Consider the following 21,953-nt stretch of genomic DNA (forward strand, 5'->3'; position numbering starts at 1 on the left):
CAGGGGGGAGCTCTGGACCCACCACCCACGGCTGCTGCTGAATCTGCAGTGTTTCTGTTCTGTTGACGGAAAACGATCACGATTGAAAATTAAGTGGAAATAATAAAGCAATCAGAAAGAGGTGAAATGCCATCGGTCATTGGAAAAACATTAGGCTACAGTCGGTTAACGATCGGAACAATGATAAAGTGAGAATAATGCAGCATGTGAAATACCCTACCCCAATGAAAGCTACAGTTATTGCTAAGTAATGCAGTGGTTTAATTATTGAAATACATATGTTTCTTAAGTGTTTTATATGCATAGAAAGGTAAAATATATACTATATACTAAGACAAACGTTTGACTAACTGACGCTAAATAATATGAACTGGATGTACTTGTTCTGACTTACATACAAATCCGACTTAAAGACTGCCTGTACTTTAAATCATCTCTAGATTACTTATAGTACCTAATACAATGTAAATGTATGTAAATAGTTGTCATTCTATATTGTTTAGGGAATAATGACAAGAAAAAAAGTCTGTACATGCTCAAACAATGAGTGCTGGAGAGAGAACTTCCGGGGTTTTTTTTCGATCCCGATCCACAGTAACCTATGCACACCCTCCCGTATACTTTAAATCATCTCTAGATTACTTATAATACCTAATACAATGTAAATGCTATGTAAATAGTTATACTGTATTGTTTAGAGAATAATGACAAGAAAAAAAAGTCTGTACATGCTCAAACAATGAGTGCTGGAGAGAGAACGTCTGGGTTTTCCCGATCCACGGATAAGGAGGGCCGACTGTAATCTCTAAACTGCTGGTGTGGGATCTAAGGCTCCTGAACCTCCTGCTTGATGGTAGTAGTGAGAAGAGAGTATGACCTAGATGGTTGCACCTTGGGCTATTTTGCTGATGTAAAGTGCAAGTTTTTGCTGTTGATTATATTTCTTTCCACAGCCCTTTTTATCTACTGGGTCCTGGCTTTTATCACGAAGTCCATTAAACTGGTGAAGTACTGTGATCATGGCGTCACCATGTCCCAACTGCGCTTCTGTATAACACTCATCCTGGTCTTCCTCTATGGGTCTCTCATGGCTGTAGAGATCAACGTGATCATTTTCAGGGTATGTATGCAGGTGGAATTTTCAATGCTTACAAGGAACTGGAATAAATTGGAATTAATTTATTAATATAACATGTACCAAGATATAATGAAAAGTTTACCTTGCATGCTCTTCATACAGATCAGATTATTACACGGCACATTGAGTAAAACAATAACAATGTAGAATAAAGCTTCAGAGAAAATGTAGTGTATATAAACTATAAGGTGCAAGATCATAAATTGTAAAGATTGTAAATTGTGTGGTTAAGAGTCTAACTTATTGTAAATAGTCTTATATTAGCAGGGTAGAAGTTATCCTTAAGCTTGGTGAACTGAGACAGCACCGTGGTGCAGCTAGTAGAGCTGCCCTCACAGCTTCTGTGAGCCAGGTTCAATCCTGACCTTTGGTATTCTGTGTGGAGCTTGCATGTTCTCCCTGTGACTTTGTGGGCTTCCTCTGGCTGCTCCAGTTTCTTCCCACAACCCAAAGCCATGCCAGTTGGTATGCCCCTTGTGTGTAGGTGACTGGAGAAATCCAGGGAAGAGTTGATGACAATGTGTAGAAAATAAATGGAATTGGTATACATGAGTGATGGACAGTTGGCATGGACCTCAGAGTCTTGTTTCCATGCTCCTTATCCTGGAGTTCTGAAGAGAAACTGGATAATGTAGGTTTGTTTGCTCTGAAGCAGAGGAGGCAAAAGGGGGTCTCAGAGATGTGTAATCATAAGAAACACTTCCCTGGTATCTGACACCAGAGGGATTAAGATTTGAAATGTGGAAAGAGAGAACATAGGCAGTGACAGATTCCACCTCATGGACAATAGAACTTAGAACGTTATAGCACAATACAGGCCCTTTGGCCCACAATGTTGTGCTGACTCTTTAACCTATTCTAAGATCCATTTAACTCTACCCTCCCATGTAGCTCTCCATTTTTTTCACTCATGTGCCTATCTAAAGAATCAATTGTCTCTTAAATACCCCTAATGAATGGGTATCTACCTCTACTACCATTCCTAGCACCTACCACTCTTAGTGTGGAAAAAAAAAATGAAATTAGTTCCGAATTCCCCCTCTACACTTCCCTCCAATCACCATTAAATTATGCCACCCCCATTAGCTGTTTCCACTTTGGGGGAGAAAAGTCTCTGGCTGTCCACTGAATCCTGTGGATGGTTACAATCTGGAACATGCTACCTGATAAAGCAATGAGGACAGGTACTCTCAAAAGATTCAGAAGCATAATTTGAGCACTTTATAGAGACTCCATAATTTCATGAGGCAGAGTGTGAAGGGTCAAGTTTGCCGTGTATGTTATGTGTTATGTTGTTTGTTATTACAGTTTGGGGTTTTTTCTGATAGATATACGTCACTATTCTGTTTGCGGGGAGAATAAAACGTATGTTAAAAGTAATTACACTCATTGATTTTTGTTGACACTCCTACAGCTTAAATTGTTATTGGTTGTAGAATAGCATAGATATGATGGGCTGAAGGGCCCTTTTCTGTGTTCTGTGATTCTGTGACACCATGACTCTAACCACTTTTTTGTCCCCCTCTCTCCACCACCAATCTCTGATCATTCCCCCAGCTTTGAGCCATGCTTTTGTTTAACACATTGACAACTTGCAAGGCTGAGTGGCGATCCACGAAATAGTAACATTAATGCCAGCTTTCTAATTAGACTTCAATGATCACCACTTATGTTTGCAGCTTGATTTTCAGGTGATATCATATCAGGAGACATCAGATAATAGTTTGAGAAGTAGGGCAAGGAATGAATAGGTTTTCCCTCTGGGTTGTCAGCCACCCTTTCCAGCTGGTAAAGAGTCCTGATATGAAAGAATAAATGTGGTTATCTCTTTGAACAACACCACACTGAGTCAGTTGCATCACCAATTGTTTGTACCAAGAGCTATCTTTATAGTTCAGAAGTCAATTGCTTGGTTCATTAGAGTCAGAACATTTATTGCCCCCGAGAGAGTGGTTATTCTTGCATTGATATTGTCTGTATGGTGAAGATTACTCTAGAGTGTTGCTAGGTAAAAGGTAAAGGAACACTGGTGTATGTCCAGTTCTATGGGGGTTGAGACCAGAAGGGAAAGTTGCTCATGGCAACCTTCCTGTGTATGTGCTGCCCTTGGTTTCAGTGGTGATTGGTTTGGAAGATGCTGAGGGTGAATGCTGCAGTCTATTTTGGAGATGCTACACTCTGCATCCATGAATTGGAATTGGTTTATTATTACCACATGTACCCGAGATAAAGTGGAACCGCTTGTCTTATTCATACACATCAGGTGAACTGAGGAGAAAAGGGAATCCAATAATGATGCATGATAAAGTGTAACAGCTACAGGAAAAAATGCAGTGCAAGAAAACAAGCTGGTGCAAGATCACAATGAGGTTGATTGTAAGGCTGAGAGTCCAATTTATTGTACCAATGAACTTATAATAGCAGAGTAGAAACTGTCTTTGAGACTAGTGGTATGTGCTTTCAGGGTTTTGTATCTATTCACTGGGAGTGAGGAGAAGAGAGATGGGTGGGGTCTTTAATTATGCTGGTCACTTAACTGATGCAGTGGGAAATAGAGACAAGCCACTGAGGGGAAGCAGGTTTCCATGAGTTGTGCCAACAACTTTGCAGCTTCTTGTGGTTATGTGCAGGGCAGCTGTCATACCAAGCTTTCATGCAGCCAGATAGGATACTGCCTATGGCATATCAATAAAAATTGGTAGGGTTTGCAGGGGACATGATGTGTCATGGTTGAAGGAGTAAGTGTTTAATACAGTGGAGAGGGTGCCAACAGTGCTGATGATCCGGAATTGTGTTTCTTTATGACATTAGAGCTGCCTTCATAAGGGCAAGTGCAGGCGTGCTCCTTGTATACGGCAGAGAAGAGTTGGAGAGTCAGCTGCCACAGAATGCGCCACCTTTGTTAGGTAACCATACTGTTGAAATCACACCGTAGCTGTGCATGTTTCAGAGGAGTAAAGCTGTTAAAACAGTTCACCTAGTGTTCCCTTGTATCTTACCTAATGCAGTTTGGCGTATGACTTCGGTTTTATGCAGAGCTCATTCCCCTGCACTTTCTTGGTTTAGAGGAGATCAGGGTCAAGCATAGCTAATGTCTTTTGCCAATTACTTTGAATCTATACACCCTCTGGATAGAGGATCAGTCTCTCCCTCTTAATTGTGCAAAACTTCATAACTTAGTGCACTTGCTTTGTCTCAAACCATGCTGCTTAAGGGGAATTTAACCTGTTTCTAGAATCTCTCCTCATTTGAGTTGACCCTTATCCCTGGGACCAGTATAGGACTGCCTCCAAGTGTTTGGCATCTTTTCTGAAGGATGGTGTTAGGGATTATTTGGGAGTTATGAAATTATGTGAAAATAGCAGATACTAATTCAATTGAGAACTGGTCCTCAATTCCTAATGACAGTTTCTGTGAGGGCTGACTCTCTGTGAACATAAAGATCCAACTATTAATAGATCAAATCTGCCTGTGACCATGTTTGGTGTGCTAAGTGACATCAATCTGGTCTGCAAGCTTCCTTGAACTTAGTCACAATGGTGCAAATGGTTGGGTGGCTCAGTAGTGTAGTGGTTAGTGCACTGTGTTATCATGTCAGCTTTCACCCATCAGGGTTCAATTCCCACTGTTGCCTGGAGGGAGTCTATATGTTCTCCCCATGTAGATGTAGTGTATATGGATTTCAGCAAGGCATTTGATAAGGTACCCCATGCAAGGCTTATTGAGAAAGTAAGGAGGCATGCGATCCAAGGAGATATTGCTTTGTGGATCCAGAACTGGCTTGCCCACAGAAGGCAAAGAGTGGTTGTAGATGGGTCATGTTCTGCATGGAGGTCGGTCACCAGTGGAGTGCCTGAGGGATCTGTTCTGGGACCTTTACTCATTGTGATTTTTATAAATGACCTCGATGAGGAAGTGGAGGGATGGGTTAGTAAGTTTGCTGATGACATAAAGGTTGGAGGTATTGTGGATAGTGTGGAGGGCTGTCAGAGGTTACAGTGGGACATTGATGGGATGCAAAACTGGGCTGAGAAGTGGCAGATGGAGTTCAAGCTAGATAAGTGTGAGGTGGTTCATTTTGGTAGATCAAATATGATGGCAGAATATAGTATTAATGGTAAGACTCTTGACAGTGTGGAGGATCAGAGGGATCTTGGGGTCCGAGTCCATAGGTCGCTCAAAGCAGCTGCGCAGGTTGACTCTGTGGTTAAGAAGGCGTATGGTGCATTGACCTTCATCAATCGTGGAATTGAACTTAGGAGCCGAGAGGTAATGTTGCAGCTATATAGGACCCTGGCCAGACCCCACTTGGAGTACTGTGCTCAGTTCTGGTCGCTTCACTACAGGAAGGATGTGGAAGCTATAGAAAGGGTGCAGAGGAGATTTACAAGGATGTTGCCTGGATTGGGGAGTATGCCTTATGAGAATAGGTTGAGTGAACTCAGCCTTTTCTCCTTGGAGCAATGGAGGATGAGGGGTGACCTGATAGAGGTGTATAAGATGATGAGAGGCATTGATCGTGTGGATAGTCAGAGGCTTTTTCCCAGGGCTGAAATGGTTGCCAGAAGAGGACACAGGTTTGAGGAGCTGGGGAGCAGGTACAGAAGTGATGTCAGGGGCAAGTTTTTTACTCAGAGTGGTGAGCACGTGGAATGGGCTGCCGGCAACAGTGGTGGAGGCAGATACAATAGGGTCTTTTAAGAGACTTTTGGATAGGTACATGGAGCTTAGAAAAATAGAGGGCTATGGGTAAGCCTAGTAATTTCTAAGGTTGGGACATATATTTCACTGTATGTTTCAAAGTACCTATACGTGACAAATAAAGAAATCTTAAAGAAAAATCAAATAACACCCTGTAGTTGCCTGGTTTGATGCAGGCCAATTAAAATGTATGAAATACATTTGCAGGCCATTTGTTCTACATTTGGCTGATGTGCACTAGAACGTCTCATGCACAGTTGACTTTGCAAACCATCTATTATAACGGCCAACCCCCTCCAGCTGTGGGCCCACAGTCTCTGCTCTTATCAACAGTGCAGTTTGTTCGCAAAGCTGTCCATTTAACTTCAAACTGATTACTGTTTGCAATTTACAAAAATAATTGAAGACTAGCAGTCTCTAGACTTGCTCTCTGCTATATTCACGTAATTTTGTAACTGCAGAATAATCCCTGACAGATGTTGGTTACAACCGGCAGCAATCCCCCAACTAGGATCTGATCAATATCTTACAGCCCCTCTTGCTTTGAAACTGAAGTCTATCAATCAAGCAACACTCGTTGAATCCATCTTATTTTCACTCCTGATAGAAATACGTGTTCTTTAACAACCCAAAGAAAGTGAAACCTCCCGAAGATTTGCAAGATCTAGGAGTGAGATTCCTACAGCCGTTTGTCAACTTGCTGTCGAAGGCTACCTACTGGTGGATGAACACCCTCATTATTTCAGCCCACAAGAGACCCATAGATCTAAAGACCATTGGCAAGCTCCCCATAGCCACGCGGGCTCTCACCAACTACATGTTACTGAAGGAAGCCTATGAAGAGCAGAAGGTAAGAATCACAATGAAATATCGACATTAATGATAAAAATGTATCTCCTGTAGTGTATTTTTTGTCTGTCAAAAATATATTGTTATCTGTCTCTCCATTTACTTAGCCTTTATCACCAGAAATCATGTGACTTCACGTCAAAAAATGGTTTAGTAATACATTATAATATTATCTAAGTATAATACAGTGGGGCAGCTGTTATTGCACAGCTTCAGTGACCCAAGTTAATTCTCACCTCCAGTGTTGTCAATGTGAAGTTTGCATGGCTTCTCTGTGACTATGTGGTTTCTCCTGTGTTCCTCTACAACCTGAAGATGTGCTGACTGATAGGCTAATTGTCTGTTGTAAGTCATTGACTATTGTAAGGTCAAACCTGTGATTGATAAGTCCCTGGAATGAGGCCTTAAGGTGAATTCTGGGCCAGTACTCAAAGATTGATGAAGCCTGGAGGGCAAAGCCAAAGATTGAAGTCCAGAGTTCAGCACAACCAGAGGTAGGAAGCCCAAAAGGCTGAAGATTGAAGTCAGAAAGCCTGGAAGTAGAGGCCCGAAGGCTGAGTCTGGGCCAGAGGATGGAGGATAGAGGCCTGATTTCTTCAGGTTTAGGAGTCTGGGTCAGAGACTGGAGGACGGAGGCCCAATTTCTGTAAGTCTGGGAGTCCAGGTCAGAGACTGGAGGATAGAGGCCTGATTTCTGCAGGTTTGGGAGTCCAGGCCAGAGATAGAGGATAGATGGGAAAAGGGCTTGTTTTGTTGTTGTTGACTTGTTTCATTCTGTTGTTATAGTTGCAGTTTGTGTCATTTTATGTTGTGTGTTGTTCAAGTTGAAGTTTAATTATCATTTAACTACTCATGAATATAGCCAAATGAAACAGTGTTTCTCCGGGGCCAAAGTGCAACACACATAACCGATAGAAAAACGCAGAGTCACGAAGAAAAAGTATATAGAGCCCAAGTCTCTGAGTGGCTGGCTATAGTTCTGGTTCAGCTTGTTTTTGCACTAAGCAAATGCTGGATGGCAACACTGATGGGAGGGGCCAGGCCCCAAACCAGTACCAATTCCAAAGCACCCCACTGAGGCTCGACCACCTCACTTTGGCATCTCCTCCCCGGACGACTGTAACAGGCGAGCCCGCGGCTTGGGCCTCGTCCTCACCACAACCGACGGAACTCAGCAACCCTGCCATCAGTCTCCCCAATAAACCAGACTTAAAAGTATTCTACATTACCCATTAAAAATGTTTAGGACAGTCACTCACACTGCACACCGTTATGTCATAATGGTACCTAACACGTCCAGGTGATGACACACCAACGGTATGCAATAATTTCAGCTCCCATTGCTATCAAGTAATTTGCTCTCAGGATAGTCCTGCAGTACTTGACATGTTAAACGCACTGAGCATGCTGCAGTTCGTTGTTGCTAAAATGCATGGCAACATTTGTGGGCTGCCCCCAGCACTTTCTTGGGTTGCTGGTTGTTAATGTAAATGTAAGTCACTGTAAGCTTCGATGTACTTGCGATAAATAATTCTGAAACCCTTGTGCTTTTGGAGTTGGTGTCCAAATTATGTATTTTCAAGCAATCATCAGATAGTTTGAAAATATAGTAAATATCTGATGAACAAGCACTCTTGGAGAGTGCCAATCATTTTAATCTCTTATTAATGAATGGAAGTTAATAAAATCGGACTTGGAACGGAACAGTAACTTGGTGCAGCCTGCAGAGTCTCTACCTCACAGCTCTGGCAGCCTGGGTTCAATCCTGGTCTCCTGTGCTTTCACATGGAGTTTGCTCATTCTGTCTGTCACATGTCTTTCTTCCAGGTGCACTGGTTTCCTCCCATTTCCCAAAGATGTGTTAGGTCAGTAGGTTAATTTGCCACTGTAAATTGCCCCTTCTGTGTAGAAGAAGTAGAATCTGGGGAGGTGTTGATGGGCAGAGTAAAATGGTTTTGGCATGTACTCAGTGGGCTGCATGGCCAGCTTCCTGATTTATCTCTCTCTCTAACCCTAAGGCTTTTACTCAAACCAGTATTTATCCCTCTTTTCTCCCTTCCCCACCTCTTTTCTCTTGAAGTATACAGTATTTGAAATCAATTTAGCACCTTCATTGATTCTTTCCCGCAGAAGAATGAGGGTGTACCAGAGGGTCGACCTCTGTCCATTTGGCGATCCATGTACAGGGCGTACGGCCGACCTATCCTCCTCAGCAGCACATTCCGCTACCTTGCTGACCTCTTGGGTTTCGCTGGACCTCTCTGCATCTATAAAATTGTCGACAATCGTAGCAAGACACCCAAGTTGAATAGCACAGTGAGTCTGCAGTTTGATATCTTGCCAATTGTGCCCTTGTTACTAGCATGACCATGGTACCTGGATCATCCAAACAAAACAAACTCATTTGGCCCTTTCCATGAACTGTAAGCCTGTTTTGAAGACTTAATATATTATTTTGGAAGTAGTTTGCTGAAAAAGTGACCTTCCTTAGAAATTTGGTTGAATATTGTTTTTCCTGCAACATGCAATTGAAAATTGGTTCTTTTATCCCAGATGACCATTTTAGTTATGAAATGAACCAATAGTATTGAGTAGGTCTGTCACCTGCATTCGCTCACGTTGCTTGGATGATTCAGCTAGGTACTTGCCATTTTTAGTCCCCTTATGTCCCAACGTGATGGGGTTATCGGATGATGCGACTCCCACTGGTGAGATAGTCTTGTTGTTGCCAATTAATTGAATTCTGACAACTTGCACTCATTTTTCAATCGCACTTTATTTGCTTGTGCACAAGGAGAATTGTTCAGCCTCCTTCACTGCATTGTCTAAAAATTCTGCTTAGAATTGTCAATTTTTTTGCACAAAATAAAAACTTTTTTTTTGAAAAGGAAGGCCAAGGCAAATTTACCACAATGCAGAGGGGTAGAGAAGATTAACCTTTCAAGTCAAAGGCAGCCTTACTGTGTACGGTGTCTAGTAGAACTAGCACAAGTGCCTTGACTCTGTGTCTTTGTTTTTGCTTGCGCTTATGGCCTGCTTTTATGTAGTGCTTTTTATTACTGGTGTAAATATTTCTATACTTTATTTATGATCTATGTTATTTGTGTTGACTGTACCTGTGCGCCTGTAATGCTGTCACAAGTAAGTTCTTCATTGCACCTGTACATCACTGTACTAGTGCACGTAACAATAAATTCGACTTGATCGGACCTTAAGATCTGCCAGGCTTTAAGTGTGCTGGGTTTTGGATATAAAATGTGAATCAGCATCATTGAGAGGTTCTGTCAGTTACAGCTATAGAGCCTGAGAGCATGATGAAAGGCTCTTCAGCCCATTGAGATCATGCTCCCCATTGGGTACCTGTACCAATTCCATTTTCCAGCACTTGGTCTGCAGTCTTCTACGTTGTGACATTCTGGCTGCTTACCCGAATGCTCACCAAATGTTGTGAGGATGCCTCTTGCAATTAAGGGAGTTTATTCATCTAAAAATCTGCTTCCCACTTGAAAGTGTGGTAACCCTTTGGCTTTTCCTGGAATGTTCTTTGCATTTTCATGGTTATAGTCAGGAATCTGGGAGCCTGCAGAAAGTCGAGATCGCTGTTGATTTAGAATCCCATTTTCAATTAGCCTCCATGGAAAAGCATTTCCCCTTCAAGGTAACGCAGGCTGCTATTAAATAATACTGTCTCCCCCCACCAAGCATCAGTGTTCCCACGCTCACAAATGGCCACCTGCCTGTTATGATGATGAATCAATTTAAATGAAACTTCTGAAATGTAACATTGATTCTGTGATGCAAAGTTGAGTTTTTTTGTAAATGTTTTCAAGTCCATAAAATCAGCATATTAGCAATCAAGTACAAATTACAACTCTGACATTTGGGTCTCATGTATCTTTTTAATAATACACTCCATAGCTCGTAGAAGTGGACCATTTAAAATTTGATTTTCCTCAGGTCAATGGAACGATCAACATTCAGGAAGGATTTGGCATTGTAGAAAATCAGACAGACAAAGTAAGTAAAAATAATCCCTTTCCTCTCAGTCCATGATGTATTTTAGGAGATTTACATCTTGTGGGAAAATGAGCAAATTCCAGTCCATTACACTTCATGAGTTCAGCAAAGGCGATACATGAACAAATGTATGAAGACATGTTTATGTATGGAACCAGCTATTGTCACTTTGGGTAAAGGAAATTTTCCCTCTCGGAATTCATAAAATATACCAAAACATTTGAAAAGTTGGATAAAAATTCATTTTACTAAATTTATGTGAAAAAGTTAATAAATACAAAAAGTATTTCGAGAACTGAATTAGTTTACCAAGGGTAGCAATTACAGGCTGCTGGTGTAGTGGGAGGTCACTGAAGAGATTTGCGTGAAAACAGACAAGGCAATCTCTTCAATGATAATTTATTAAATTAAAATTAAGCTGTACAATGATAATTTATTAAACAATTTAGCATCCATTTCTGCATACAATGCAATCAGTATTCTCCTGCCTGTTGATCACGGGCATTAACATTCTGAGAAAAAGTTCCCTTTGGACATATATCCATTTATAACAAGGAATTCAATTGGAGAAAAGAGTTTGTGTTATGGAAAATGGCAATATATTGTAAAAAGTTTTATTAGGAATACAATCTCTCCATAATATAGGGGTCTCCTCCCTCCACCTCCCCTCCACCTGCCCTCCACCACTCTTCCTCCCTCCCCATTCCCCTCCTCAGCCCCCTCCTCTCCCTAAATGCTCATAATATATCTGCCTCTACCACCACCCCTGGCAGTGTGTTCTATGCAATTAACACTCTCTCAGTGCTTATTTAAAAAAAACTCTCTGCATTTTCTCCACTCACTTTAAAATTACGTAGATTCATATTACTTTTTGCAACCCTGGGAAAATGTGCACACTGTCGATCAGTATCTATGCCTCTTCTCATCTTGTATACCTCTATCAAGCCAGCTTTCATTTTCCATCACACCAAAGAGAGAACCCCTAGATCATTCAATCTTTCCTCATGAGATATGATCCCTGATCCAGGCAGTGTCCAGGTCAATTTCCTCAGCACTCTCTCTCTCTCTCTGATGCTTCCACATCCTTCCTGTAATGAGGCACCCAGAACTGAACAAGATTGTCCAAGTATAGTCGAACCAGAGTTTTATAGAGATGCATTATTACGTTGCAACTCTTAAAATGAATTGCTTGACTAATGAAGGCCAGCTATCAATCAATTGTGTGGCAACTTTGAAGAATATACGTTCATCGTGTCCAAGATCCCCCTGTTCTTCCACACTAGTAAGAATCCTGCCAATAATCCTGTACCCTGCCTTCAAGTTTGACCTTCCAAAGTGTATCACTTCACCCCTTTCTGGATTGAACTGCATCTGCCACTTCTCAGCCCAGCTCTGCATCCTATTAATGTCCCGTTGTAACCTTCTATCCTCAACACTTTAGGAAAAGGATAATAAAGTGATTCAATATATCTATCTGGTTTCTGCCCACTTTTGTTTCTAACAACTAGATTAATAAGGAAACCCTTCTGTATTTGTCATTGACGAGCCCATCTTCCTCCTCCTCGGTGTCCCTTTTAGCAGTTGCAATACATTGCCCTCTGTTCAGAGACTTTTACAGCCAGATGTGATTTGTAGTGAATTGCTGTCTCCGAAAGTGATAGTGGTCAGATGGAAGATTCTAAATGGTCTGAATGGGTTCTGTGAGCAACTCTTTGAAATAAAATTGTAATGATAATTGGCTTCATTAAATTCCAAACTCACTCACTCCCAAATTTGAAGATTAAAAAAAACACTCAGTAGGTCAGGAAGCATCTGTGGAAGAAGAAACAGAGTTAATGGTTCACATCCAGGATCAATTTTATCATGGACTAGAAATGTATTCTTTGTTCTTTCCACAGCAGCTAACTGACTGCTGAGTGTTTCCAGTGTTTGTTTTCAGGAGCAGTCTAGGTCACCATCAGATATTGCCTTTTAAGTGTTAGTAAATTAATTTATCTGGCCAAAGTCTTGTTTAGAAATGTTGTTTTGTCTGAAGCCTAAGTCAAAAGAGGAAGTTTTCCTGCAGGAGAACATAAACTTTGGTCCAGGTCCACAGGCAAATGCATTTGGATTGGATTAATTAAAGTTGCCTTCCTTCGTCATCCTCACATAGACAACAAACCAAGCTTTGAAAATGGTACATGACTTGCATAGTTAATATTTCCTGTTTAAAACCTGACCTTTATTAAAATAAATAAATGGGACTTAATCACTGGCAGAGGATCCATCTAATATTTGCACATGTCCACCACACATCAGGCTGTAAGGTAATGGCTAACTTTTGTACTGTCGGCTAAGATATTCCCTTTTATAGGAATTTCTGGGAGTCTATTTTCTGTCATCGAAGGAATTCTTGGAGAACGCTTATGTTCTGGCAGTGTTGCTGTTTCTCGCACTCATTCTGCAGAGGACGTTTTTACAAGCCTCCTACTATGTGGCCATTGAAACAGGAATCAATTTGCGTGGAGCCTTACTGGTGCGTAAGAAAGCAAAGTAGACTTTGTTGTTCCTTGTTTACTGTCATGTGATAATTCTGCTTTATCTTAAGGCTGATCATTTTGGTAAAAGTCTGCAGCTCAGTTTAGACTCAATAAGAAATGTTTCAAGTAAGATTGCAATATAACCTTACAGATAGTTAACTGGCTTTTTTGACCAGCAGATATCTGCAAATATAATGCTCTTATAATTGTCCTGATGTTTTTATATTACACCTGAAAGTGTCCAGGACAAAGAAGCAGACAATAATAATCATTGCAGATACTACCCACCCGGCAAACAGCCTTTTTCAAAGATCTCTTCTGGAAAGCACCACAGGACTATTAAAACAAAACTTAACACCATCTTAAAAGTTTATTCTCCCAGAAAATTAATCTGATCAACCATTCTAGTTAGCCCTAACCCCACCCCCTCCATCTGTTACCCCAGTCATTGTACTCCCATGTAAGCAGTTTTAACTACTTCTTATAATGCTGTTTACATTATAAATGCACGCTGGTATTTATGCACATTTTATTCTAAATCCATGCTTTAATCTATAACTTTATATATAAATTATTCTTTATAATTGTTGATTTTTTTTGTTTGTATTGCATGATATGGCAACACATCACATCAAATTCTTAATATATGTAAATGCACGTGGTGAATAAAGTTGATCCTTGATTCATGATCCTTCAGAGTTCAGATGGTCTCTTTGGGTTGCCTTCTTGTGCCTCACAGTCAATCAAGCACTATTGAAAATCCAATCACTTTTGTGTCAGTCACCAACTTGAAAACAGCACACTAAAGATGATCATGCTTTTGTTATTGGTTGAATGTTAAGTATTCCAAGGTTACCAGTATAAACTTGGTGATTTTCTGTGATTTTCATGATTACCTGTAATTTGCTCCTCAGTCAATAGTTAAAAACAACATGTTTTTGCAGGTTTCATCCAAAATTCATTCCATTGATGTCAAGGGTACGAATGGATGACTCAGTGTACTCATGGGCATAATTGGTTGTGTAAAACTTATTACACATGATACATTGGCCCTTGTGTACAGTTGACATTTTAAATAACATTCACATACAAAAATGCGCACTAAGAGCTCTGTTCTCTAGCATTTAGATAGGTTCTTTCCTTTGCCCCATGTGATGTGGAGAGATGAGTATTTTAAAGCAGTTCCAGTCTGCACTTGATTGCAAAGATTGTACAATGAATTATATTGCGCTTCATCCAATTGACTCCCACAAATAGGGGTTATTTTCCAGTCTAAGGATGTTCCCAGATGTTTTGAGATGTCTCTGAGTGTGTCCATTTCATTAAATCTAATGCCTTCAAAAGCTACCCTTGATGATGTTATGTTTCCAATTCACTTTAATGCTTTATTATTATAATAAGTTTCTATTAAAAGGCACTAATGCTTGTAAATCATTTTTAACAGTTTACAAATTGCATTAGACATTACACCAAATGTTTAGAAACATTCACGGTAATGTATGTCTGTGAACATTTGTTTTCTCCTAATTGATAATTTAATCCTTGTATGATTACATAAATACTTCTAACCAGTCTTCTGGGTCTGTGTGTGCTCATTTTTCCTGCCATTATTGGTGATTGTATTTAGATGTTTAGGACCCAATCCTGGTTTTGGATTCAGATTGATTTTATCACATGTACATGTTAACATACAGTGAAAATTGTCATTTGCATTTACAACCAGCACATCTATGTTCAGCAGAACGACACGGAATGCAACAAGCAGTAAAACAAGCCCCTTTCTGCACTCCCACCCACCCACTCACATGGACAGTCACCCAAACCCAGGACCGGCCTCCAGGCTTCAACATTCTGACTTCAGATTGATCTTTGGACTTCGATACCGACTCCTCTGACTAGCTGATGACTCGGCCATGAACTCCAGGCTTGAGATCCACATGTGCTGTCTCTTTAACAAACCTCTGTCTGCTCTAGCTCTCTTACTTTCTTTAACAAATGAGCTTGAAAATATGCAGTGCTTTCTATGGCCAAAGCACTTGAGTGTTAATGAGATTCTGTTGAAATATAACCGCTCTCGGAATATGGGAAATGCAAGAGTCAAGATGCATGCAGTCTGATCATGCAAAATGTATTGTGATAATAACTGCTTATCTGTTGCCTCAGGGTGAGAAATACCATTCTATGTCTGTTCAATCTTTTATTTATCCACTTTCATATCTTCTCCTAATATGTGTTTGTCTGATTATGCTCTAGGAAAGTGCCTTAGGATATCTTCCTATGTTAGACCATAAGACTTAGGAGCAGAATTGGGCCATTTGGTTTTGCCATTCTATCACAGTTGATTTATTATCACTCAACCCCATTATCCTGCCTTCTCCCCATAATCTTTGATGCCCTGTCTAATCAAGAACCAATGAAGCTCCGGTTTATATACGCCCAATGACTTGGCCTCCACAGTTGTCTGTGGCAATGAATTCCATGGATTCATCACCTTTCGTTGAAGATGCTTGGGTTTTTGCTACTTTTAATACTCTGCCAAATCTTAGGACATTGCAATTTTCTGAAGCCCTGCATTTATGAAGTGGAATGCTTTTGTATGGCAAAAATATTGTATTTTACACTCTAATTTTTCTTGCTTGTACGGGATGGAAACTTTGCATAAGTGGTGAAATTGTTGATTACTTACCACCATTGAAATTCTGATATCCATCAACAAACCTTGTGCTGACTCAGCTTCCTTCTCTTAAGGTTCTGAATGATTATTTAAAAGCTTTATTTTATGCTTTTAGTATATTTGAATGCATCAGAAATGTTTCTTTGAAAAATAAAGAACTTTCATTGTCACTAGTTGGAGAGATGTAAATTTTCTTAATCACTAAATGTTGTTGAACTGAAATTTTTTAGTGAAGAAGGATTTACAGCCTTCGATGGACCTACCTTATCCATCAAATTTCTGCCTGTTTATCCTGATTTTAACTCTCCTGCCAATAATAGATATGATTGTTATGACCCAGGAGGCCAGTTGGTTCATTAACATTACTGCTACCTCTGAGCAGCCCCTTTGACCCCTTGTTATTTATCTTTGAACCTGCAATTTAATCTCTCGCCATTAATTCCTTTTGCCACTTATCTACATTAAGGTGCAATTTACATAGTTAATTAATTATCAGTCATGACTTTGAACCAGGGAAATCTACCTGGTCGCAGCGAGAACATGTAAAGCTCACGTGGATAGCCCTGGGGTCAGGATTGTACCAGGGTTTTGGAGCTGTGAGGCGTGAGATCTACTGTGCTATCTATTACCAGGTAACTTGAGACATATGAGACTGCAGATGCTAAATGCAGTTCAGAGAAAGGGATCTTAACCCAAATCATTGACTGTCTATTTCATTACACAGATGCTGCCTGATCCACCTTCTGGTTTATTGCCGGGAAGCTTGGTTTAGGCAAGATCGGTGCTTAATCTGGCCAGGCTTTGGCGTAACATTACAAGAAAATAGTTTAGGAAAATTTCAATATGTTCAATTTACAATAGATCAGCCATATACAGAATCATTAATGTCCATTATGCTGTTTGTGCTTATTTGATTTACATGTTAATTATTGCTCCTACTTGTACCTAAATTTTACATTTTCTCCTCACGAGCACTCTATAGACTTCAAAAATCACAGCTTGTTTTCCTTCTTTAGGCCATGATCTACAACAAGATTCTCTGTCTATCCACCTCCAATATGTCGATGGGAGAAATGACTTTGGGCCAAATCAATAATCTTGTTGCCATCGAAACAAACCAGCTGATGTGGTTCCTCTTTCTCTGTCCTAATCTGTGGGCCATGCCAGTTCAGGTAAAGCACTCTCATAAGATGTTACTAACCATCTAGGTACTTTAAAAAAACGCATAGAGTAGGAAATCATCAGGTAAATGCACTTAGTTCAGTAGAGAGTTGGTTAAGTTATCTTGTTGTCTTGATGCATTAAGTTATCTTGTTGTCTTGGCATTGTAATGCAATGCAGCCTTTGAGCAGACTAGTTAAATTTCTGCTTTTGTGTTGATAACTTTACAGTGACCACTCTATTGGGTACACCTGTACACATTCTTGTTAATGTAAATATAGAATCAGCCAATGATATGGCAGCAATTCAATGTATTAAAGCATGCAGTCATGGTCAAGAGGTTCAGTTGTTGTTCAGAACGAACATTAGAATGGGAAAGAAGTGTGATCTAAGTGGCTTTGACCATGGAATCATAGTTGATGCCAGATGGGGTGGTTTGAGTATCTCAGAAACTGCTGATCTTCCGGGATTTTCATGCAAGCAGTCTCTACAATTTACAAAGGATGGTGTGACAAACAAAAAACATCCAGCGAGTGCAAGTCCTGTGGGTGAAAACACCTTGTTAATGAGAGAAGTCAGAGGAGAATGGCCAGACCATTTCAAGCTGACAGGAAGGCTACAGTAGCTTAAATAACCAGGCATTACAATGGTGGTGTACAGAAGAGCATCTCTGAATGCAGAACATGTTGAACTTTGAAGTGGATGAGCTACAGCGACAGAAGACCACAAAAATACTCAGTGGCCACTATTAGTTACATGAGGTACCTAATAAATGGCTACTGAGTGTAAATAAGATATACAAAGAGAGGAAAAACAGTGAGATAGTTCTCATGGATTCATTGTCCTTTCAAAATCTGATGAGGGAGGGGAAGATACCATTCCTAAATTTTGAGTGTGTGTTCAGGCTCCTGTACATCCTCCTGATGGTAGTAATGAGTAGAGGCATGCCCTGGTGGTGAGGGTACATTGATGGGTGCCACTTTTTTGAGGTAATACCTTTTGAAGATGACCTCGATGGAGAGCAGGATAATGTCCATGATCCTCAGCTGTACAAGCCTAACTGTGACTGCAGTCTCCACCAGCAGTCTACATTCTTACTGACCATTGCTCGGTAGGCAAGCCTTTCAGTTGTAGAATCAAAATTGGGCAGTTAGTGTCAACCTAACCTTAATAGCCAATTTCCATAAGCAGAATTTCCATAGTAATGTGTTGTTGATATCAACGGGCGTGGTTGTGTTTGATTTTGGAGTGTGTGGTGAGATTGCAAGAGCTGGAGGACTGACTCCACCTCAGCAGAGCTAAACTAATTGGGACAGTCAAATGGCAGAAAGACCAAACATGTTAGAGGGGAGAGAGGAAGCTGGCAATGTGAAGGTGAACTCACCTCAGGTAGGGGGTGAATGGGAGTGGGACAAAGCAGATGGTCCTCTTGAGAATATTAGTGTAGCGATCCATTAATCATTTTTGAGTTAGAGATTCAGGTCTTCCTGGGCTGCCTGGTAATTCTTGTCCTCTGAGTTAAGCAGATGTTATGTCTATTGAGACGAACTATGGCTTCAGCTTTTGGCAACAGTTTTACAATGAAGTAAAAGAAAAGAGAATTCTTATGCATCGGGATCACTTTTTTTGCTGTCCTGTTATCATTTTGGTTAAAGCTTCAGGATTTGCCCATTCCAATCATGAGGTGGGACTTGATTGTGTTTCTAAAAGTGTGGGGGTCCATGCACCCAACCTGCTAATTTACCAGGTAGAAAACCAACAAATGCTGTCAAATTCTGGCAAGAGCAGAACCTTTCCCCACCATCACCAGCACACTAGCCACTCTGAACCCTAGTCTTCAGAGATAAAAAGTCTTCAGAGATTACGTATTCACTTTGACAAACAGTAAGTGGTCACGTAGAAAGGGTTTCTATCCTGGTCTTCCAGGCTTGAAAATTATTCCCTTATGTTCTCCTTTTTTAACTAAACCAGGTAACATTTTGAAATCTGTTCACTTTCTAAAATATTGTGCAAATAGACAGCATGTAGAAGTGAAAATAAAGTAAGAGACTACTGGAAATCTGAAACAGAAACAAAAAATGCTGGAAACATAACAGGTGCATCTGTTGAGTGTTTTTGATTGTTAAATTACCTGAAATTTGAACTCTTTCTTTCTTCATTGATGCCACCTGACCTGCTGCATGCTTCCAGCATTTCCTGTTTGTATTAAGTTGTGCTTTAATGCCCCTATACCTTCAGAGGGGAGTAGGCAGTGAGTGCCAGTGGAGTATTCAGGGATTGACACGTCTCTCAAGGGTGCCTGCGAAGGGATTCAGAAATACTGCAAGTTCAAAGGTCTGCAGTCATGATCTTATAGTGTGGTGTGTGCTCTTATTCACAGATCATCATGGGTGTGATCTTGTTGTATTACATGCTGGGAATCAGCGCTCTGATTGGCGCATCTGTCATAGCGCTGCTGGCTCCCATGCAGTACTTCATAGCAACCAAGCTCGCAGATGCACAGAAGAGCACGTTGGTAAGTACCACATTCATGACCTGGAAGACAATGTGGCTTCACCCTGCACAATATTCACTTGCTCCATGAGGGCTTCCATTTATTGATTGGCTAGAAGAGGCACTTGAAGTGAAGAGCGGGATTTCTTTACCAGTTATAGGTTTGGGTCAAAGTCAAAGTGGAGTTTATTGTTATTTGCACAAGTACATGCATGCATAAGTGCAATGAAAAACTTGCTTGTAGCAGCATCACGGTTACATAGCATAATTTAAGCAGTATCACAAGAAAAACATAGAATAAATATGTTTAGTAATGCTCACAAAATGCTGGATGATCTCAGCAGGCCAGGCAGAATCTATGGAGAGGAATAAAGAGTTGATGTCTTGGGTGATACATTTCATCAGGACTGGAAAGGAAATGGGAAGAAACCAGATTAAGAAGGTGGGGAGGAGAAGGAGTACAAGCTGGCAGGTGATAGGTGAAGCCAAGTGAGGGGGGTGGTAGGTGGGTGGGAGAGGGTGGATGAATTGAGAAGCTGGGAAGTGACAGGTGGAAGAAGGAATCTGATGGAGGAGGAGAGTGGACCATTGGAGAAAGGGAAGGAAGAGGGGGTGATAAGCAAGTGAGGGGAAGAGAAGAGGTGAGAGAAGAACCAGAATGGGGCTTGGAATTGGAGAGAAGGGGCGAGGGAATAAATTACTGGATGTTGGAGAATTCAATGTTAATGCTGTCGGGTTGGAGGCTACCCAAACAGAATATGAGATGTTGCTCCTCCAACCTGAGAGTGGCTTCACCTTACCAGTAGAGGACCTTGTGGAACAATGTCAGAATGGGAATGGGGTGTGGAATTAAAATGGTTGGCCACTGGGAGATCCTCCCTGTTGTGGACTGAGCAAAGGGGCTGGACAAAAATGTCCCCCATTCTATATCGGGTCTCACCGACGAAGAGGCAACAGCGGGAATGCCGGAGACAGTAGATAGCCTAGAAAGACTCACAGGTAAAGTTTCACCTCATCTGGAAGGACCGCTTGGGTCCCTGATTGGTGGTGAGAGAGCAGATGAATGGACAGGTACAACGTTTGTTTTGCTTGGAGGGATTAGTGCCAGGAGGGTGATCATTGGGCTGGGACAAATGGACAGGGAGAGTTCCCTGCTTAAAGCAGAGAGTGGGGGGAGGTAAGAAGTGTCCTACTGAACATGGTGGAAGTTGTAGAGAATGATGTGCTGGATGTGAAGGCTCATGGGATGGTACGTAAAAGGAACTCTATCACTGTTGGAGTGATAGAGGAAAATGAATGAGAGTGGATATCCAGGAAATGGAGCAGATGCGGGTGAGAGCAGCATCAATGGGATTATTAATGATGTATAATTAATTAAATAGCAATTAATAAAATGGCAATTACAAATAATACTATTTTTACAAGAAGGAAACAATTAGAACAAAAAAAAAAGTCCATTCAGGTGCAAAGTGATCAAAGTTGTTAAAAGTTGCTAAACTGTGTTGACTAGAGATTTGCCAGTTGGTTCAACAACTGGATAGCTGAAGGAAAAGTAGCTGTAGTTGAACCTAGTACTATGGAATTTGAAGCTTCTGTACCTCCTGCCTGATGATCGCTGTGAAAAGATTGCACGGCCCAGATGGTGAGGATCTTCAACCATAGGTGTTACCTTCCTGAGGCAGTGATGTGTGTAGGTACACCAATGGTGCGGAGAACATGCCCGTTATGTATTGTGCTGTGTAAGCTGTTCTTTGCAGCTTCTCGTGTGCTTGTGCATTTGAATTGCCGCACCAGATTATAATGCAACCAGTCAGGATACTTCCAACAGTACATCTGTAGGTGTTTGTTCAAGTTTGGGGACAAGCGAACCTCCATAACCACCTAAGAAGGATGAGACACAAGCACACATTCCTTATGATTCTGGGCCTAGCACAGGTCATCCAGTATGTTAATCTCCAGGAATTTAAATCTGCTGATTCTGTCCACAGCCAATCCTCCAATCCTCCAATGTGGAGAGGCATATCACCCTTTCCTAAATCAACAACAGTCTCTTTCAGTTTTACTGGCGTTGAGAGAGACTTTATTGCTGTGGCACCACTCAGGCAGGTGTCCTGTCTTGCTCCAGTAAATGTCTCATCAGCAGGGTGGGGGATTTGCTCAGGTGGTTAGCTTCATGGATTACCAACAATTACTAGTCTCCAAACTCTAAATTATTAACCAAATTCAAATTAATCAGACATTTACTGGTTGCCCGTCGCCCTCACCTTCAAGCTGACTATCCCTCCTCTCCACTGCATCTCTGAACTGACCATTTGCCCCATCTGACCTCCCAGCACAGGATACTGGTCAATGAGCAAATTGCATGATGAGTTCAAGGGCCCAAACTTCCTCCCTACCCTCT

The 21,953-nt window shown here is 41.1% G+C and overlaps 1 protein-coding gene across 8 annotated transcripts in view; it reads left to right on the forward strand.

Moving 5' to 3' along the window:
- LOC140738596 (ATP-binding cassette sub-family C member 9-like) overlaps positions 1–21,953 on the forward strand; it is a 188,490-nt gene that overhangs the window by 60,134 nt on the left and 106,403 nt on the right. For all 8 annotated transcript variants that reach the window (XR_012101405.1, XR_012101406.1, XM_073066119.1 and 5 more), the window contains exons 4-10: positions 954–1,120; positions 6,447–6,689; positions 8,819–9,004; positions 10,646–10,705; positions 13,059–13,220; positions 16,915–17,070; positions 19,440–19,574. Coding sequence is in view for 6 of the 8 variants with exons in the window: in XM_073066119.1 (XP_072922220.1) it covers positions 954–1,120; positions 6,447–6,689; positions 8,819–9,004; positions 10,646–10,705; positions 13,059–13,220; positions 16,915–17,070; positions 19,440–19,574 (1,109 nt within the window). In the remaining 2 variants the exon portion in view is untranslated. The remainder of the gene's footprint in view (positions 1–953; positions 1,121–6,446; positions 6,690–8,818; positions 9,005–10,645; positions 10,706–13,058; positions 13,221–16,914; positions 17,071–19,439; positions 19,575–21,953) is intronic.

The sequence above is a fragment of the Hemitrygon akajei genome, chromosome 14 (assembly GCF_048418815.1).
Source record: "Hemitrygon akajei chromosome 14, sHemAka1.3, whole genome shotgun sequence".
NCBI classification, from domain to species: Eukaryota; Metazoa; Chordata; class Chondrichthyes; order Myliobatiformes; family Dasyatidae; genus Hemitrygon; species Hemitrygon akajei.